This window comes from Prionailurus bengalensis, chromosome A2 (assembly GCF_016509475.1).
Source record: "Prionailurus bengalensis isolate Pbe53 chromosome A2, Fcat_Pben_1.1_paternal_pri, whole genome shotgun sequence".
Taxonomy (NCBI): Eukaryota; Metazoa; Chordata; class Mammalia; order Carnivora; family Felidae; genus Prionailurus; species Prionailurus bengalensis.
In genome coordinates, this window is record NC_057348.1 from 34,009,167 (window position 1) to 34,026,846 (window position 17,680).

Here is a 17,680-nt window from a genome sequence, read left to right on the forward strand (position 1 = left end):
CTCCCAGGTGTGAGCAGACACAATAGGCCCTGCCTTCTCTGCAAGGTCACCACACGGGTCAAAGTCAAGCCAGCCATTTTCGGATTAACTGCACACGCTCATGAGGCTTCCCCAGCGGTAAGTGGATTACAGAAGCCACCTGCAGGAAGTGGGCGAGAGGGAGGAGGAGGAGGAGGAGGAGGAGGAGGAGGAGGAGGAGGAGGAGGAAATGGTCCCAGTTGGAAACAGACTGTTGATATGGCCTGCTCCTTTCACACGGGAGAGAGGGGGGACTCTCGTGCAACCCCGGAAAGCGGCTCGCCTCCAGGCTGGGGCTCACGGAGCCCTGGAGGGCGTTCAGCACCCACCGCGGCGAGGACAGGCACTTCCCTGCAAGAGCCTGCACACCTCCCCAGCTGTGCTCCCTGGATCTCACGCCCTACCGAGAGCTTACTGGTCATGAGAGAAAATGAGAAAGGAGAGCGGAGCCAAACACACAATAAAAGCCAGCTCTGAACAACAGAACCTACGCTACTGAGTTCCCAAAAAAGAAGTGACCTCCATGGCCACACTCCTATTTCAACGGCCTCCCCTTCCTCGGCTCCCCAGACCCACAGCTGGTGTTCGCTTCACTTTCTCAGCAAATGACTTGCAGATGACCGCTCATCTGGCTGACTCACTACCCCCACTCACAAAGAAATCAAAAAAAAAAAAGGGAAGAAAAGACAGAAGGAAAATGACAAGTCATGACTGTGTGCAATTTGGCAGGCGTGCGGGGAGGGGCGGGGGGAGCCGGAGCTCCTTTCCCAGAGAAAGGCTCCCTTGGACTGGGGGCAAGAGGCAGCCTGCACGACAGAACCCCTGGGAAGTTTCCGGGACAGAGAGCTGCTCTCCCTTGTAAAGTGCGTGTTTAATTTTCTATCCGGAGGCTCACTGGTGGTTTCCAGCCGCTGCAGGGTCTGCGGTTCTAAGAACCGAGGGTCCTGCTCTGCCTTCCAACAGAAGCGTGCTGGCCCTTCACAGCAGCCTGCCTGCTGACAAAGGCAAACACGGGAACGGGGCGGACTGGCCTTAAAAGGGAACTAGCCATGTCCCGTTCGTCCTCCCCCAAGCACCCCACACGTTAGGCGTCGGTCCAGCTTGCCAGGTGCTCCATCTGACGCCTGTAACTTACACTCTCTTGTGGGGGGAGAGAAAGGAGATCCACGTAAGGAGGAGCCTCAGCTAAAATGTCTGGGAAACTTCCCCCTCTTACACCAACCGTGTCTGTGTCAGGGGGGAAAAGCCCTCCTTACGGGCCTCCCCAGCCCTCGCTTGCATTATGGCTGTGCCCCCAGCTTTCTCTGCAGCTAGCCTGCGGGTTCCTCGAGAGCAGAAGCCCCAGCCTGGGAGACATGTGTGGTCACACTGGGCTTCACCTCACGGGAGCCCCTGCCACACTGCACGTGAGCCCCTGGTCTCTCTCCATCCTGAACCCCCCTAAGCCTCCTCCCCGGTCATGTCTTTTGCTCGGTGATGAGCAGGATGACGGCCTGGCCATAGCAGAAGGCAGGGAAACCAGGAGGTGAGTAACTGGGGAGGGGGGTGGGGTGCGGGGCAGCTGTGGGCCCTGGGTTTTGATCCCCCCCTAGGGCAGGGGACGACTGCCCACCTCTCGGACCCTCCCTCTCACTTCCACCTGGAACAAAGCAGTGCACCATTCCTGACTTAGGCGGGGGCCAAGATTCATCTGGAGGCAGTGCCTGAATCGGCAGGAAGGTCAGTGCTAAGCGCACCTGCCGGCACCGGCTCCTCCTGCCCAGGGCGGCAGGGTGCTACGCTGAGCCGAGCCGTTTGTACCCACACTCGGAGGCAGGAACAGGTCTCCCACCAGGCTGTTCACTCAGCACTGCGTGCCTCTGTGCTAACTGGGGAAGACTGGCTGGGAGACCACAGCCATCACCAATACACAGCGAATTAAGTGACAGACTTCTAACAGCCAGAGCCGTTCTGCCCCTGCTCAGTCATTGTCCACCGCCCCCAGCACTGTGGTCAGAAGTAAATGCCTAACCAGGATTGTGAGCCCCACTGTTCCAAACAAATGCCTTTGCCACACCTGCAACATGAGGAAGTTGTCTAAGTAGCCTACTGCCCTCCAAAAGTTAAGCAGCTTTGTAACGACTCCACAGGTGAGTCTTGGAGGGCCGCTCCCCCCGCCCCATCCCTGTGTGAGCCCAGGCCTTCTAGGTGATTCTGACAGGTGGCTCAGTTTAAGAATCACACAGGTGATGGGGAAAGCCACCATCTCCCAGGGGAATGGCTGTGATGTTTCATCCAGAGCAAAGATTCAGTTCACACCAACAATCTCGGAGCAAACAAGGCAGAAAGTGAGCATGTCTCTGAAGACACAGGAGAGGAAGCACAGCCCCCTTTTTATACATAATGTGTTTTCTGACTAGGGCTATAGCTTCCCTTTAGTGTCTGGGAAATAACAGGCTGCAGACTGCTCAAGGAACAAGGACAGTCACTTAAACTCAACTTGGGACTTTTTTTTTTTTTTTTTTTGAGAGACAGAATGAGAGAGACTGAGCACGCACATGTGATAGAACATGAACGGGGCGGGGCAGAGAGAGCGGAAGAGAGAATCCCCCACAGGCTCTGCACTATCAACACAGAGCCCAACAGGGGGCTCAATCTCACGAACCGTGAGATCATGACCTGAGCCCAAATCAAGCGTCGAATGCTCAACCGACTGAGCCACCCAGATGCCCCATCGACTTGGGACTTTTACACACAACTTTGTTCAGTTCTTGCCGAAAGTGTCTCAGTCACTGTGAACTCCACACTCCTGATGAGAATGCATGAAAAGACGCCAATGACCCAGACAGGGTATATCCTTTTACACCAAAACCAAAACCGACTGGCCTTCCTTCACCAGCCCGGCTGAAGGGTATTCTCAGGTGGAGGGTGCATCTCTGAAGCAGAATGGGGAAAGAGCGACCCAATTCTACAGTTTCTAAGAAACCTGATTAAGTCTGCTCCTAACCTCATGATTTGTGGACACTTCAGCAAATTCCTCTACAGGACGGGTGATGATCCCTCCCCTTCAGGAGAACAGCTACCCCCCACCTCACCTCACGCACACACACCTGCAGTCCCCCGTCCCCATGGGTCCAGCTACGATCAGTACACAAAGAGTTTCACAGTCCTAGATTACCACTCAACATTTCTAGATCAACTATTATTTCTGACTTCTGGCGATAAACATGATACGTAAAAAGAAAACGTTTTAACGTCCATTCTCTGTTATGTCTGCAGATGATGATGACCTTCCTCAAGATGAGGCAATATGGAAAAGTTAAAAAAAAAATTTTAATGTTTCTTTTTGAGAGAGAGAGAGAGACAGTGTGAGTGGGGCAGGGGCAGAGAGTGAGAGGGAGACACAGAATCTGAAACAGGCTCCAGGCTCTGAGCTGTCAGCACAGAGCCCAACGAGGGGCCTGAACTCATGAACCATGAGATCATGACCTGAGCCGAAGTCGGATGCTCAACCGATGGAACCACCCAGGTGCCCAAGGGTTTCCTTTTTTTTTTTTTTTAATAAATTTTTTTAATGTTTATTTATTTTTGAGAGAGAGACAGAGCATGAGCAGGGGAGGGGAGGAGAGAGAGGGAGACACAGAATCCGAAGCAGGCTCCAGGCTCCGAGCTGTCAGCACAGAGCCCGACACGGGGCTCGAACCCACGAACCATGGTGAGATCATGATCTGAGCTGAAGTCAGACACTTAATCAACTGAGCCACCCATGCACTCCAAGAGAAAGTTTTAAAGGCAGCTAACTGAAGAGAAAGACAAGAGGCCTCATCCCAACTCACTAGATGGAGGCTCTCTCTCTCTCTCTCTCTCTCTCTCTCTCACACACACACACACACACACACACACACACACACACACACTTCTAGGAACCCCAGCCAGCTATGTATTACGCAGCGTAATGTCACTTGTACTGTACCCCTGATCACTAACAACCTGGCTCAAATCTCCAAGAGGAGCCTCACTTCTGAAGCTGAGTTCTGATTCCCTTTCTCTATGGCTTCTGAGCCCTCTGAGAGAGTAATTCCTCCCCTCCGCCCTGAGCGACCATGGCCTCCGAATCCTCATCACCGCCTCCCCAGGGAGGCCTGCTCTTTAATTACACTTTAATGTGAATTGATCTTTGCTTTAATGAGCCTGTAAAGAAGATTGATCTGGGGCCTCTTTTTTCCTAGAAGTTTACCAGGCAGGCACGTGGAGAGTTAAGTACTACTATTGATTTGACTTCCACAGAAGAATCAGCAGAGAAGAGCCAGCCCTCCATCCTTCACGGCCTTGGGCTCACTCAGCTCCACCCAGGGCTCCTACCACTTAACTGGCTCTGAGTGGGGTCACAGATAGGACACCAGGTTTCATTTGTGCCAGGTTCTATTCTCCGTAAGCTACAATAAAGAAATGTTAAATACACCATCCCTGTTATTTAATCAATTCTTCTTTAGCTAAGAAGAGGTCGCAACAAAATGTGTAACTGTGGAGATTTACACCCACCTCCGGTATTTTTATTTATTCACATTCTAAGTCTTCCAGATACACCTGCTAACATGAGAGAAAAATACTTTTCTCAAAAACAAGTTAGTTTTTAGATTAGTGACTGCCATCTAAGGAGATGGGGGAAATCACTGCCTAAAGGGCATGAGGTTTGTTTTCAAGGTAATGAGAATGTTCTGGAATTAGAAATTGGTTGGGGTGCTGGTTAAGTATCTGACTTCGGCTCAGGTCATGAATTCGCAGTTCCTAGGCTCAAGCCCCATGTAGGGCTCTGCTGAGAGCTCAGAGCCTGGAGCCTGCTTCAGATTCTGTGTCTCCCTCTCTCTCTGCTCCTCCCCTGCTCGCACTCTCTCTCTCTCTCTCTCAAAAATAAATAAGCATTAAAAATTAAAAAAACAAAACAAAACTGGTGAGAGCTAACACTGAGAATGTACTAAAAAGCCGCTCTAAAGTGCTTAAAGCAGCGGGTTTTACTTTATGATAATTTTATCTCAATAAAAAAATTGTTTTCACAAAAAATTTTTTCAAGACTAGAAGTAAAAGGTGTTTCGATGTGTTTTCAAATACAACAGAAACCTAAGGGATTTTAAAAGTACTATTACAGGGCCGCCTGGGTGGCTCAGTCGGTTGAGCCTGTGACTTTGGCTCAGGTCATGATCTCACGGTTCGTGAGTTCGAGCCCCACGTCATTCAGCTCTGTGCAGACAGCTCAGAGCCTGAAGCCTGCTTTGGATTCTGCGTCTCCCTCTCTTTCTGCCCCTTACCCGTTTACACACTCTCTCTTGATAATAAATAAACATTAAAAAAAAAAAAAAGTTCTATTACAGAGTCCCAAGCAATCGTGTGAAACTAATCTCCACCTAGCTCTCCGGTCTGACCTAGGCCAAAGGTGGAGGAAAATGAATGAAAACACATGGTTAAGGAACAAGGTCTAAAATATACATCAACTGGGGGACACTTGGCTGGCTCAGTCGGCAGAGGATGCGACTCTCGGTCTCAGGGTTGTGAGTTCGAGCCCCATGTTGGGGAGAGAGATTAGTTAAAAAAGCAAACAAAAAACAACTACACACACACACACACACACACACACACACACACACACACACACTCCAACTGGAAAAGAAGTCACCTGGACAAAGCCCAGGGCTGAATGGGAAACATGTTACAGCTGACACGCATGAGACAAAGAGCTGCCTGCTTTAAAGCTAATGTCGATTTCACAGCAAGCTTTTTACTCCCAGGACTGAAAAAAGTCCAACTGCTTCGACTGTAACCAATCTTCTCAATGATACAAGTGCAGTAACACCACAGGAAAAGCGGAAATTTTTCTTCACCAGAAATGTCACTTATGCATCAGACAAAATTACTGTTGCCGTGGGAATCGTAACATGAGTTTCCTGGACCTCAAATTAAAAAAAAAAAAAATCCAAAAAACAGACACATAAAAATCTACCAGCAGATTTTGCCCCCGTTTAACAAAACTCTGTTTCTTTTTCTGAGAACTGTTTTATCAAATTAGCTCCCTCACTCCCCAACCCAATCCTATTAACAGCTTTTCTTGAGTTTCATGCTTTTTTGTTAAGAACAAATGGCTTTGGCATTACCCTCAGAACGCAACACAAATATATCTGCTCTCTGACAAATACTTCAATTGAATTAGATTCCTTTAATCAGAAAGTATTAACCAATTGAAATTATACTCAGCGACTTCAGTTCCCAAAACTCCGCACAAGTTTGTTTTGAGGCTCCGATAGTAAAGCCAGATGAAAACAAACCTTTTCCCGTGACGCCCTCCCAACCGTGACCCCTGGGAAGGAGGCCCCGAAGTCGGGGGCCGCCGAGCACCGTCGTGTGAGCGAGGAGCCGGGTTGCGGGCGTGGACGCGAGACACTGGAAACCAAGCATGGAGATGATGAGCTCGTTTGCAGAGGCAAACAAAATCCGGAGGCAAAAGTAATCACAGGCATCGGAGCTGCAAACCCCAAACCCAGACTTCTGCGGAAAGCCAGAGGGCTGCACGAGCGGTTATAGGATGCCAGTCCTGGTCGTTTCTCTTGTGGCGTTACTGCCCCCGCTCCCAGTTTCCGGGTCACAGACGGACTACGGAAGCTGCAAGCGGTCCTTGTACCCTCTGTCTCAGCCCCTTCATTCAACACACGAACAGAAGCGACCTGTCCCAGGTCACAACATCAGCCGGAGCTCGGCATATGCCTGGTCCGTCCTTTCTCTGATGCACCTACCTATGAGCGTGTCCCAAGAAAGCTGTGCTGGCTTCTCTACCTCGGGTGGCCTCGGCCATCTGGTCCCTTCGTGCATTTTTATTATTTTTCAGATCCTCTGCCTGCCCGCAAAGGGAAGGCGAGATGGAAATAAGAATGTGGGGACCGGGGATATTAAATGAGAAACTTACTGACCTCCGTGACCTGCGACATTTTCACACACTATGTCAGGGGCTTCCCAGACAGGACAGCATTGAATCCTCGTGAGGTCCCTCTCTGATGGCATCTGGACCCCAACGTTGGGGCACAGAAGGTACCTACTACGTGTCTGCTGAACGTATGACACTTTTTAATTCACTGTTTCTAAAGAGCCACAGACACACCAGCAAAACAGGCTCTGCAAGGCCTGACAGACTGGAATTATCATGTGAACAGAGGTGCTAAGGGCTTCACGGGCCAGGTGCTCGCTGCTTACTTTCTCCCCTGTCCTTTGCTTGGTCCCTTGACAAACAGCAAGGCATGAAGGACGGAAGCAAAACTACGCAGATGGCATGCTGTGAACCCAGCTTTGCAGGCACTAAACCCAGGGAACACAGCCCCCCCCCCCCCCCCCCAGAGAAAAGGAAGATAAAGACCCTTCAGTTTCTGTAGTTCCAGAGAAATCATTGACCAAGTCAGATGGAGACCAGCTTCAGGCCAAAGAAGCGGCTGCCAATACTAACCGGCATTTTCCAAACTCCATTGAAACCAGGAGGGAGTCTTTATTTTTTTCCCCTGCTTTACAAAGTTTAACGCTGTCTAATTGGAATAGCAGGAACGAGGCCAACCGGCCCCACTGGCTCCAGGCACTTGGGCCAAGGAACAGAAATGTATTTTTAGTCAGCAGAGCAAAGCGTGATTCAAAGTGCACCAGGCCCTCGGGGCACGCTGGGGGCCCTGCCCGTCTCTGGCACAGGGAGGCACAGAGTCACCTGCCACACGCCGGCACCCAGCGCACGGGGGCAGATGAAGGAAAAGAGCACGGGCTCGGGCATCGGTGTCCAGTCTCAGTCCCACCTCTCAACTGTGCAACTTACAGGAACTCAGGGAGCCTCGGTCTCCTGTCGGTGACAGGAAGATGTTCTGTGTCCCTGGTTTCCTCACCAAGCGAAGAGCAAGGGGCCTGAAGGCGGTGTGTCTCACACTTGGATGAGTGTGCAAAGGGCCAGGATTCCAGCAAGGCAGGGCTAGGATGGGGCGTGAGATTCTGCATTTCTAACGAGCTCAGTGCCGACGGCACATTGCAGGCCCAGGAACCACACTTTAAGTAGCAAGAAGTTAAAAGCACCATCTAGTGCTTTGCTCTATGAATATACAAGCGAGCATCACACCCTTAATTTGCCTCAGGTATGGGTAACTTAGGGAATTTAGCCCACAGGTAAACACTTTCCAGATGCTGGACGCACAGGCAAATGGGTCCAAAGAGAGTTAGACCCTTGCCTGTCTGTCTTGGGCCAGAAGGCCACAATCTTCTTTCTATCACGTCACAGAAATGAGGACTGACTCACACGTCCTGTGGCCCTACAGGTAAGATCATGCCAACGCCCAAGGGGCTATGTGACAAGTAGCCACAAGCCAGAAGTAGCAGCCCCCATGCGTCTAACACCTGCTATGTTTGTGCATGACGTCTGAATTGTATATACTACACTGCACTTCTCCCCAACCTCTGGCTCACTTTCCCCATGTGTACAATGGGTTAAGGAAATTTTCTGCCAACGAGGAACATGAGGTCTGGAGGGAGAGAGCGGTTGGTCAGGACATGGAGCTGGGGCCACAATTCTAACCCCTTGCTCTCTCAACCCTGCAAGGCCTTGAATAGGGGTAAGCCCAAGACCACATCTCGTAAGGACAGACCACCTCCTGATCACAGGGCCTGCTTCGAGCAGAAACCTGACACCTGTGAGCTCCAACAGCCATCATACGGATGATGTCTTCCCAAGTCCCTCTGCTCCGCCTGACAAGCCTTGGTGTCGAGAAAAGGTACTTGCAGGTGAGCGAACGAGTTGTATATAATACCAGCAAAATCAAAACCAAAGGAAAATGGGGCTGGAACAGAAAAAGGAAATTCAGTGTGAAGACAGCAGTGCTCCGCTGAGGAAGCTGCCCACAGAATCTGGCGGAAAAATTGCTGGACTCACAACGGTTCATCTGGAAAGACCCCTTGTCAGGCGTCAAGCAAGCAAGCAAGCACCTGTAGCGGAGGGCTAGAGTGGGCGTACCTCCCGGGCAAAGGCTCCTAGCGGCTCACACAGTAACACGCCCCCACAGCATCCCTCCTTTCTCTTCCATTCCAGTCCCTTTACAGCCTTTCTCTGTTCCAGTGTGTTGTCTAACGCTTGACCACGTCGACTACTTCCGTACTTCCAGGCTGATTTCAGATGCCTGGGGGGATTCTCTTTTTGAAAGCGGTACAAGTGAACTGGGTCACGTTCCCGGATTTTGTGCCACAAACAGAAGCTCACTGTCTTGTAATTCACATGGCTTCCTTTAATCATAGTTCGTTCACTCTAAGTTACAGTTTAACCACTAGGACCAAGAAATTTCCTAATTCTATGTACCTCTGGCCATGGGTAAGACCAATTTCCCACCCCCGTCCCCACATTTGGTGAGGCAAATCCTCCAGGTTTTAGTTCTGCAAACCCCACAAGAGCATGCAAGGCATTTGTCACGAGCATTAGGGCTATGTGAAGAAAGGCTGTTCTCCACCAGTGAGCACGGGGACTCAAGTGTTCCTGCCACCAAACGTCAGCAAGAGAACGCCACGGCCTCACGAGCCCAGGGCTCCCCGTGTGGCACCACTTACAGAAAGAGAGAGACGACGTGGGATGAAGCAGCACCCAGGGACGGTATCGCTGTCAGCTCATTGTTATTGAGGTACCTGTGAAACAATAAGAAATTCATCATTTAAATTAGCCGGAAATTTCCTACACGCAAAGTAAATAAAAAAACAGTGCCGAGTTGGCTACTGTGAGACGATATTGCAATGTTCGATACAAGATAAAGAATTTTAAAAGGACTTTTGAAAGGTAGAGAAGTCCCGTGAGGTCACAAAACCTAACTACGTGTCACACCCACGGTTTAGTGATAAACACTCAGGGAGGGGAAGTTACCTGTCTTCCAGATTCTCATCTAGCTCAGATTTCGGCACTAGCAAACAAGGACGCAGGACAAGAGCACAGAGACCGTCGACGAGAATGCTCCTTGTGGGCTCAGTCAGCAAAGGCCTTGGAGAGAAAGACCATCCCTCCCTGGTTGTTTTTACATGTCTGTGACATGGAGCTCTGCGAATTTCAGCTCTGCCCTCAGCCAAGGGCAGACACCTCGCACCCAGAGCTGCCTCCTCACCCATGTTTGGAGTTCCCAGGAGCCTGGGACACGCGGGCCAGTTATCCCAGTGCCTCGGCTGTGCAATAAACAACAAGGAAGCTGGACTCGTGCAGTCTCATCTACTTGTGATTCCAGCCTCCCTGAACTCTGATGAAGCCTCCAAGCACGTTTTCCAGGAATGCATACAGACACACACTGCTTCACGAAGACGTTTTGAAAATCCTCCACAGACCAGACGTGCTCTCCAAGACCCTTTCCGGCTCCAACAGGGTAAATCTGTGTTTCCAGAGTTCTTACCTCTTAATGAACGGGAAAGCCCACAAACCCAAAACACAGTTTGCTGGGTCTGCGCACCCCCCCCCCCCCCAACACCGCCAGAGGCTTTGCAATCCAGCCTCCTTACGTGGACATGTATTTCCAAATCTGGGAAGACCCAAAATCAGACTTGCAAAGTGAGCCCAAAAATCCTTAAAGAAGCCAGAGCACGGTGATCCAGCTTTCTGCCGGGTGACAGGCTGGAAAGAAACTGTATCTGAGATGTAGAATCAAACGGGTAAGGCTGAGTTATCTTCTATTTTGTTTAAGGGTGTGTCTTACATGGACCATCTTGTTACCGTTTGAAGACAAGGCCACTGAAACGGCAGCTGCACTCATACAAGTATACAGCTAGCCTTTGCTTGAATAGAATAGTCTGGTTTTCTGCCATCTTCTATAGATATGAATGGGAAGGGGGAAAAAAAAAAGGAAAAGGCCTTGAATCATCCCATTTGCTTTCTGCAGTGCCAGAGCCGGTCAGAGATGAGGCTTGGCAATTACTGGGCCGTGGGACACAGAATGTCTGTTTCAATAGCTTCATGACTGAAGCATCTGGCAGAGAGAAAGCAGATCCGTATCATGTGGCAAATCCCTTCTTCACTTAAAGGGCCCTTGTCTGTGTATTGAAGTAGACAATTAATTACTTTAACAGCCTCTTATCTGACTGCCCCCGGAATCAGATGGTTTCTGCTTCACCTCTTTGCTCCTCTAATGATGCAGCGATCCATTTCCTAGCTTGATGCAGGAATGATGAACACTCTCCATCGCTTTTAATCTCTCCTGATACCTTTTCACGGTATCATCCACACACTTATTACTAGAGGAGACCCTCAGATCTTCACAGAGCAAAAAAAACTAAGGTCAGGGCCTGCTGCCAATAAAGTAGCGTGCATAAGACCTCTTCAGTGCCTAGAGATCTGTTCTACAAGATCTCTTGTAGGTGATGGGGCATAATAATACTAATGTTGGTAGCAGCTAACCCACAGAGGGGCTCTTATGTGCCAGGCATGGCTCTAAGAGCTCTTCAGTGTATTAACTCATCTTCAGACCCTGAGGGGGTAAGTCCATGCACATTCCTGTCGCACCAAAGGGGAAATGGAAATGCTGAAATGTCGAATAATTTGACGGTCATCTGCATTAAGTGGAGGGGCCCAGGAAGTGTAGCGGTCAAGTTTAGGTCCTTAACCACTCACTACCCTGTATTTCTTTGTAATTACAATAGCAACTCCCCGTGCATGATGCAACTTCATCATTACAACTCTGAGTTAGGTACCAGGTTCCATGACTGATCCCTCCCCTACAGCTACATGCTGTAAGTCAGGTTCCGGTTGCCATCACGAGGCTAAGGCCACACAAATAGACAGGGGCGCAGAGAAGAGCTGAACCCAGGAATGACTACAAACCAGAGGAGAGCAACGAGTGGAAACGCCGACAGGACACGAGGCTCCTAAGCCCTCAGGTGACATGTGGTTGCGCTTCACTCTGCTGGAACAAACAGCAGGGACCTCTCTGCAGGAGAACGTGTGCTCAACGAGATCCGTCTAGGCCAGCCCCACTGCACACATGACAGACTGCTCTGCCCAATTTCACAGAAAGCAACGAATGAGGAAAAGAGGCAGCATTGACTCAACTGCTGAAAGTGGAGTGCACAGGGACAGTGGACCAGTGCTACAGATAAAGGGGGCCCTGTAGATCTAGAGTGGCGGCTCTGAGCGAACAGATTTAGGCAGAGATCACAGGCTCTGTCTCAACAGGGCCGTGCCATTTACACAGCGGACAGTTGGAGCCCCAAGGAGAGGAATGGCATGGCACGTGTGCCCCTCCATCAGTCCTAAGAACTGCGAGCTGGATGGAAGCCCATCGGCGTCACCGGTGCTGGCTTTCTCTCTGTGCGCTCATGCCCTGTAGGCATGACGACAGTATCCTCAGAAGGCAGCGAAGACTGCACTCACTCTGAGACACGACCGACTTGCCAGATGGAAATAGAGACTGGTCAAAAATAGCATGGCCAGAGCTCGGACGGAAAGTTTAGCACAGTCTCCACGAATAAGCAAACTGGAGGAATTTAGGACAGGGCTTGATGAAGTCTTCTGAGTATGTAGGGTTGTGCAGTTCGCTACCCTGCACACTCCCCCCACATTTGCTCCCAGCCAAGGCCCTAAAAATTATCCTCAAAAGTCTGGCTTCTTGAACTGCCTTTTCCTGATGATCCAGGGACCAAGAAGTCCCTCACTCAGGTGCTTTTGGACCACGAATCATGGCCCAAGCCTGGAGCTGGAACAGGTGTAAAGAAGGTAAATGGGGCTACAAGGACTGCCTGACCCGGGGCAAAACCTGGAGGTGGGCCTTTGCCACCTCAGCCATCATAAGGTCCGCAGAGGCCTTCTGGGCTCTTACTGAAATTTCCAGTTACTGGGCTTGCTGAAAGATGCAAAATGTTAAAGAGGGCATTCATTCCAGAGTACTTTAATTATTATTATTAACTCATTCAAATGAGGCTTCAACCAACAATGAAAAACAAAGCCAAGAGGTAACTGTGGATTACAGTGCTTTTTGGCCTTTGTGTATTGCTGTATTATTTATTGAATTATTCTAATTATCTCTAATTATTGAATTAGAGAATTAGGTAGAATTATGACTCCGGCAAGACTTTATGATGTAGAGTTTCTATCTCAGATGGCCAGATGTTTTTTTTTTTTTTTTTTTTTTGTATAGTGCTTGAGGATATAATCACTGTTAAGTTAACAATTATAAGCAATAAGGGTGAACTCTGTGCACCGGGCTCTCTGCTGAATGCTTTACAAGCACTATCTCACTGAGTAACATGTCAATCCTTTAAGGAAGGTACTAAATGATCACCCTACCTTAAAAGATGAAACTGAGGCACAGTTACAGAGCAGCCAAGTGTGGATAATTAGGAGGGAATTTTACAGCTAAGATTTTCTTTTTTAATACTTATGCATTTATCTGGAGAGAGAGGGAGCATGTGTGTGCACTCCAGTGGGAAGAGGAAGAGAGAGAGAGAGACAGAGCGAGGGAGAGAGAATCCCAGGCAAGTTCTACACTGTCCCCGCAGAGCCAGACGCGGGACTCGAACTCATGAACCCCTAGCCAAAATCAAGAGAGTCGGACCCTTAACCGACTGAGTCACCCAGGCGCCCCTACAGCTCAGATTTTCAAATCGGACAACCCTGGGTTTATTCAACCTCAGTCCTACCCTTTAGCAACTGAATGGCCTCCAGCATGCTCCTTAACCTAACTGTGCCTTAGTTTCCTCTTCGAAGAAATGTAAACAGCACAAGTATCAACTTCATAGGGTTGTGGCAGGACCTGGCTGAAATAATTAAACCTAGCGGCTTCGGACAGAGCCAGAAATAGAGTAAATGCTTAACAGGTGGTGGTAATTCACAGCCAAGTAGCAGCGCCTCAAAAAGCTAGCCCTCCTTATTTCCCTCCTCCCTCCCACACGCTGAGGGGTGACACATCAGAGGGTGAGCCCTAAGTACCCAAAGGCAGGGCACACTCAGGCTCCCTGGCCGCCCTGAGGAACACTTCAGGTCGACGGCCCTGGAAAGCACACAGCAGCGCCCACGGGGAGCACTGGCGGGCCAGGCGGCGGTCACGTGACCCGCATGCAGTTCTTAAAGAGGACGGTATAAATAGCCCCTCTTATTAATAGAGAAGCCTGGCCGCCCAGGCCCCCTGGCTGGAGGCCCTCTGGGTGGGTTTTCCTCAGAGCTGTGGGCAGTGAAGGCTGTGTGGCTTGGCAGCAGCTGCTCGAGTGTCCCTGCGGCCTCTAGGGGCCTCCAACAGGCTTGCTTTCTCGCTCCAAGCGGCCAGCGATGGACTGTGGTTCCGGGCCTCCAAAATAAAACCACTGCTAAACCACCGCCTGCTTGCTTGGCCAGCCTGTGGTTCCCCTCTCGCTGAGGTTTCCAGACTCAGAGGGCTGTGCAGGGGTTAGGAGAGCTGACAGCTCCCGGGAAAGCCTCGAACCCAGTTAGTTTAGAAGCAATTGTAGTCCAACTAGAGCTTTTTGCCTTACTTCCAAGTCGTCTCTCACCTCCCCACCCCTCCCCTCCTCACAGCCCCTTGACTGTCTGCTTCCAGGATGGATTAGAACTCCCTCCGGCAAACGCCTGGATCCTTATCAGCGACAAGTTCCACTGCTCTGGGCTCCAGGGAACCCGCCTACTAGTCCATCCCAGTGTGACACCAGGGACAGCAGGCGGTCACGGTGGTAGAAGGCTCAACCAACGGGCCCTTCGGGGTTTGGTTCTTAATAACGCACCAAGCTTGGGGGTTGTGTGGCTCCCAAAGTAGCAGAAGGGAAACGACACGGTACCTCCCCATGTGCAAGGCCTTGGACCTCACTTCCAATGAACAACTACAGTACTATCGATAACGTGCTCACATACATCCATGCTGCAGAAAGGGAAAAGCAGCAATGAGCTGCTAGGTAACTTGTCGAGGGACGCAGACCGGTGAGTGGCACAGCCAGAACTCAAACCCAGGTCTGTCTGCTACTAAAATGTGTGTCTTTCCCACTAGGTCACATGGTATCCGAGAGATGCGGTCTGTCTTTGCGACTACACGCAGGTGGTAGTGTTGCCACACAAAGCACGGGACAGGCGTCCACCTGGGGGAGCGCCGGCCCTGCTTACCACTTGCTGTGCGATTCCAGCCAAGCCCCCACACTTCGGTCCCTTCAACTGAAGCCCTGCAAAGGTGGCAGTGACAGCAAGGAGCAGAGCAGCGCTTAGGCCGATGGCTAGCAAAGGTCTACCCTCACGAGTGCATTCGCGGGACGGAGGAGGACAGTCACACAGATGACAAACAGCACAGGACGCGGGTAGGAGCCTCACGCTGCTCACAAATGGCGACAGCCGTTCTGAGGAGGGAGAAAAGTGCGGCCGGAGGGAGAAGAGGCTGGACAAGGAGGACAGTGCACGGGGGACAAGGGGTCCGGAGGAGTAAGAGGAAACAGTCTGGACCTAGAAAGAGAAGACCGGCAAAGAAAGAGTGATACCAGGAGATAAGCACTGGATTTTCGGTCTTTCAAATCTTCAGGTGAAGGCTGCAGGTTAAGCGAGGCGTGCGGGAAGTTAGGGCAGCACGCTCCAGCGTTCCACTTAAGCGCAGGTCTGGGGTTCAAACGGACTGGAGTTCAACTCTCGGCTTCACCACCCTTCCAACACTGTGCAGGTTTATTTAGCCTCTCTGAGCTTCTGTTTCCTCCTCTGTTAAGTGGAGGAAGTCACTGCGAAGAAAGTAATTTGTGTCACAGAGGTGGTACAGGGACTGCGTGAGGTAGCACTCACCCAGGGGTTCGTCTCAGGCGCTGCTACGATGGCTGGACTGTTGCCAGGCAAGAAAATTATTTTAAGACTCATAACCAGCACCCCCAGTGAAGGAAACAGGTGGAAGTCCGATGCTCTCAGTTCCAGATCTGGGTGGGGTGTAAGTTCCAAAAAGCACCAAGCAGAAGGGAACGAAAAGCCAGAGGTCAAGGGATCCAAAGCAAAAGCGGAAAGCCCACGTGGGCAAGGAAGAAATGTAACAAGAGAGCCGGAGAGAGAACAACATGGAAAATGTTTGCCGGAGCATCCGGCACAAGTCCAGTTGATGGCGGTCAATGGTGGTTCCAACTATAACCCAATACAGCCCTCCGGGACCCAAGCCCTGGTCACAGCCCCTCCTGTCATGCATGCCAGGCACGGTCTCTGGTCCTGTTCCTTCCTGGAGCCCTGAATTTATATTTCCTCTGGCCTGCATCACTCACATCAGTTCAGTTGTGACCCTCCTGACCACCCGCGCTCCATTACCACACCTCCGTAATTTTAAAAGAAAAGAGCCTCCTATGACCCTGTCCTATTCCCCCTTAACACTTACCACCGGTACATCTTACTATTTCCTTGTCCAGCATATGTCTTCCCCCACCTTAACGTAAGCTCTGTGAGAGGAGAGATTTGTCAGTAGGGCTGGGACTGGGTCAAGTGGGGCAGGACACACAGCGGGGCATGCCCAAAACCTCAGTGGCCAGGATCAAAGATATTTTAATGCGGTGTTCTTAAAGCATCAAAATGAATGCAAAACAAAATCCACAACAAGCAAAATATCAAGGTTTTCACATCAAGACAGGGTCATATCATCGACAGTGCTGTGTCAATTCGTGCTAGAGACTGGAGGCAAAGGAAAGATCAGGAATGCTGATCCTGACTTTACTTAAACCGTGTGTTTTCTTCACCAAAGATTTTGTCTTGCCTTTGTGTTGAAATTTTTATTTATTTGCTTATTTTCTTTGAATGTTTCTTTTTGAGAGCGCGTGTGTGTCAGTGGGGGAGGGGCAGAGAGAGGGAGAGAGAGAATCCCAAGCAGGCTCTGTGTTGTCGGCACAGAGCCCAACTCCAGGCCCGAACTCTCGCACTGTGAGATCATGACCTGAGCTGGAATCAAGAGTGGGACGCTTAACTGACCACGTATTGGTATTTTAAAGACTGTATTAAAACATTCTTCATCTCGGATGTGGAGTTTGTGGCATCCCCTTAACCGTGAGCACCTGACAGCAACACCTCACTTGCCTCACCCTAGTCGTAGCCCCCATCTATCTGCCCTACTCGTTCCTGTACCCCCAGCGCCCAGAGAAGTGCCTGGCACACAGGAAGTACTCAAGTCAATGTTAAATGAAAGCTTAAATGATGCCAAGAGAAATACCCCAATTTCAATTTTGTCCAATTCTAAAAGAAAATCTCTACGCTTTGAGACTTAACACACAGAGTCGAATATCCTAACCAGGAATGGTAAAGACAGCCTAGGTCCAGAAAAGGCACTGGCTCCTTGATGGACTCGGTTAATCACGTTGGGCGGCCATGATGGGCTCAAGCGTGTCTCCTTAAAATCCCTATTTTGAAGTCCTAGCCCTCAACACCTCACAATGTGACCATATTGGGAGACGGAGCCTTTAAAGAACTTGCTAAGGTAAAATGAGGTCATATGGATGGGCCCTGACCCAAGACGATCGTGTGTCCTTTTAAGAAGAGGACATTTGGACACACAAAAGAGGCACCAGGGACACACCCATATGAAGGAAATGCCACAAGGAGAGGCGGCGAGGACGGGGCCATCACAAGCCCAGGAAAGAGCCTCGCAGGAAACCAACCTGCCAGGATCTTGGTCTTGGTCCTCCAGCCTCCACAACTGGGAGAAAATAAGTTTCTGTTGCTTACATAACAGCAGTCTGT

At 50.4% G+C, this 17,680-nt stretch overlaps 1 protein-coding gene across 1 annotated transcript in view; it reads right to left on the reverse strand.

Moving 5' to 3' along the window:
* Positions 1 to 17,680, reverse strand: part of LRIG1 (leucine rich repeats and immunoglobulin like domains 1) — a 115,456-nt gene that overhangs the window by 57,195 nt on the left and 40,581 nt on the right. The window contains exon 3 of the mRNA XM_043587892.1: positions 9,601 to 9,675. Coding sequence (XP_043443827.1) covers positions 9,601 to 9,675 — 75 coding nt within the window. The remainder of the gene's footprint in view (positions 1 to 9,600; positions 9,676 to 17,680) is intronic.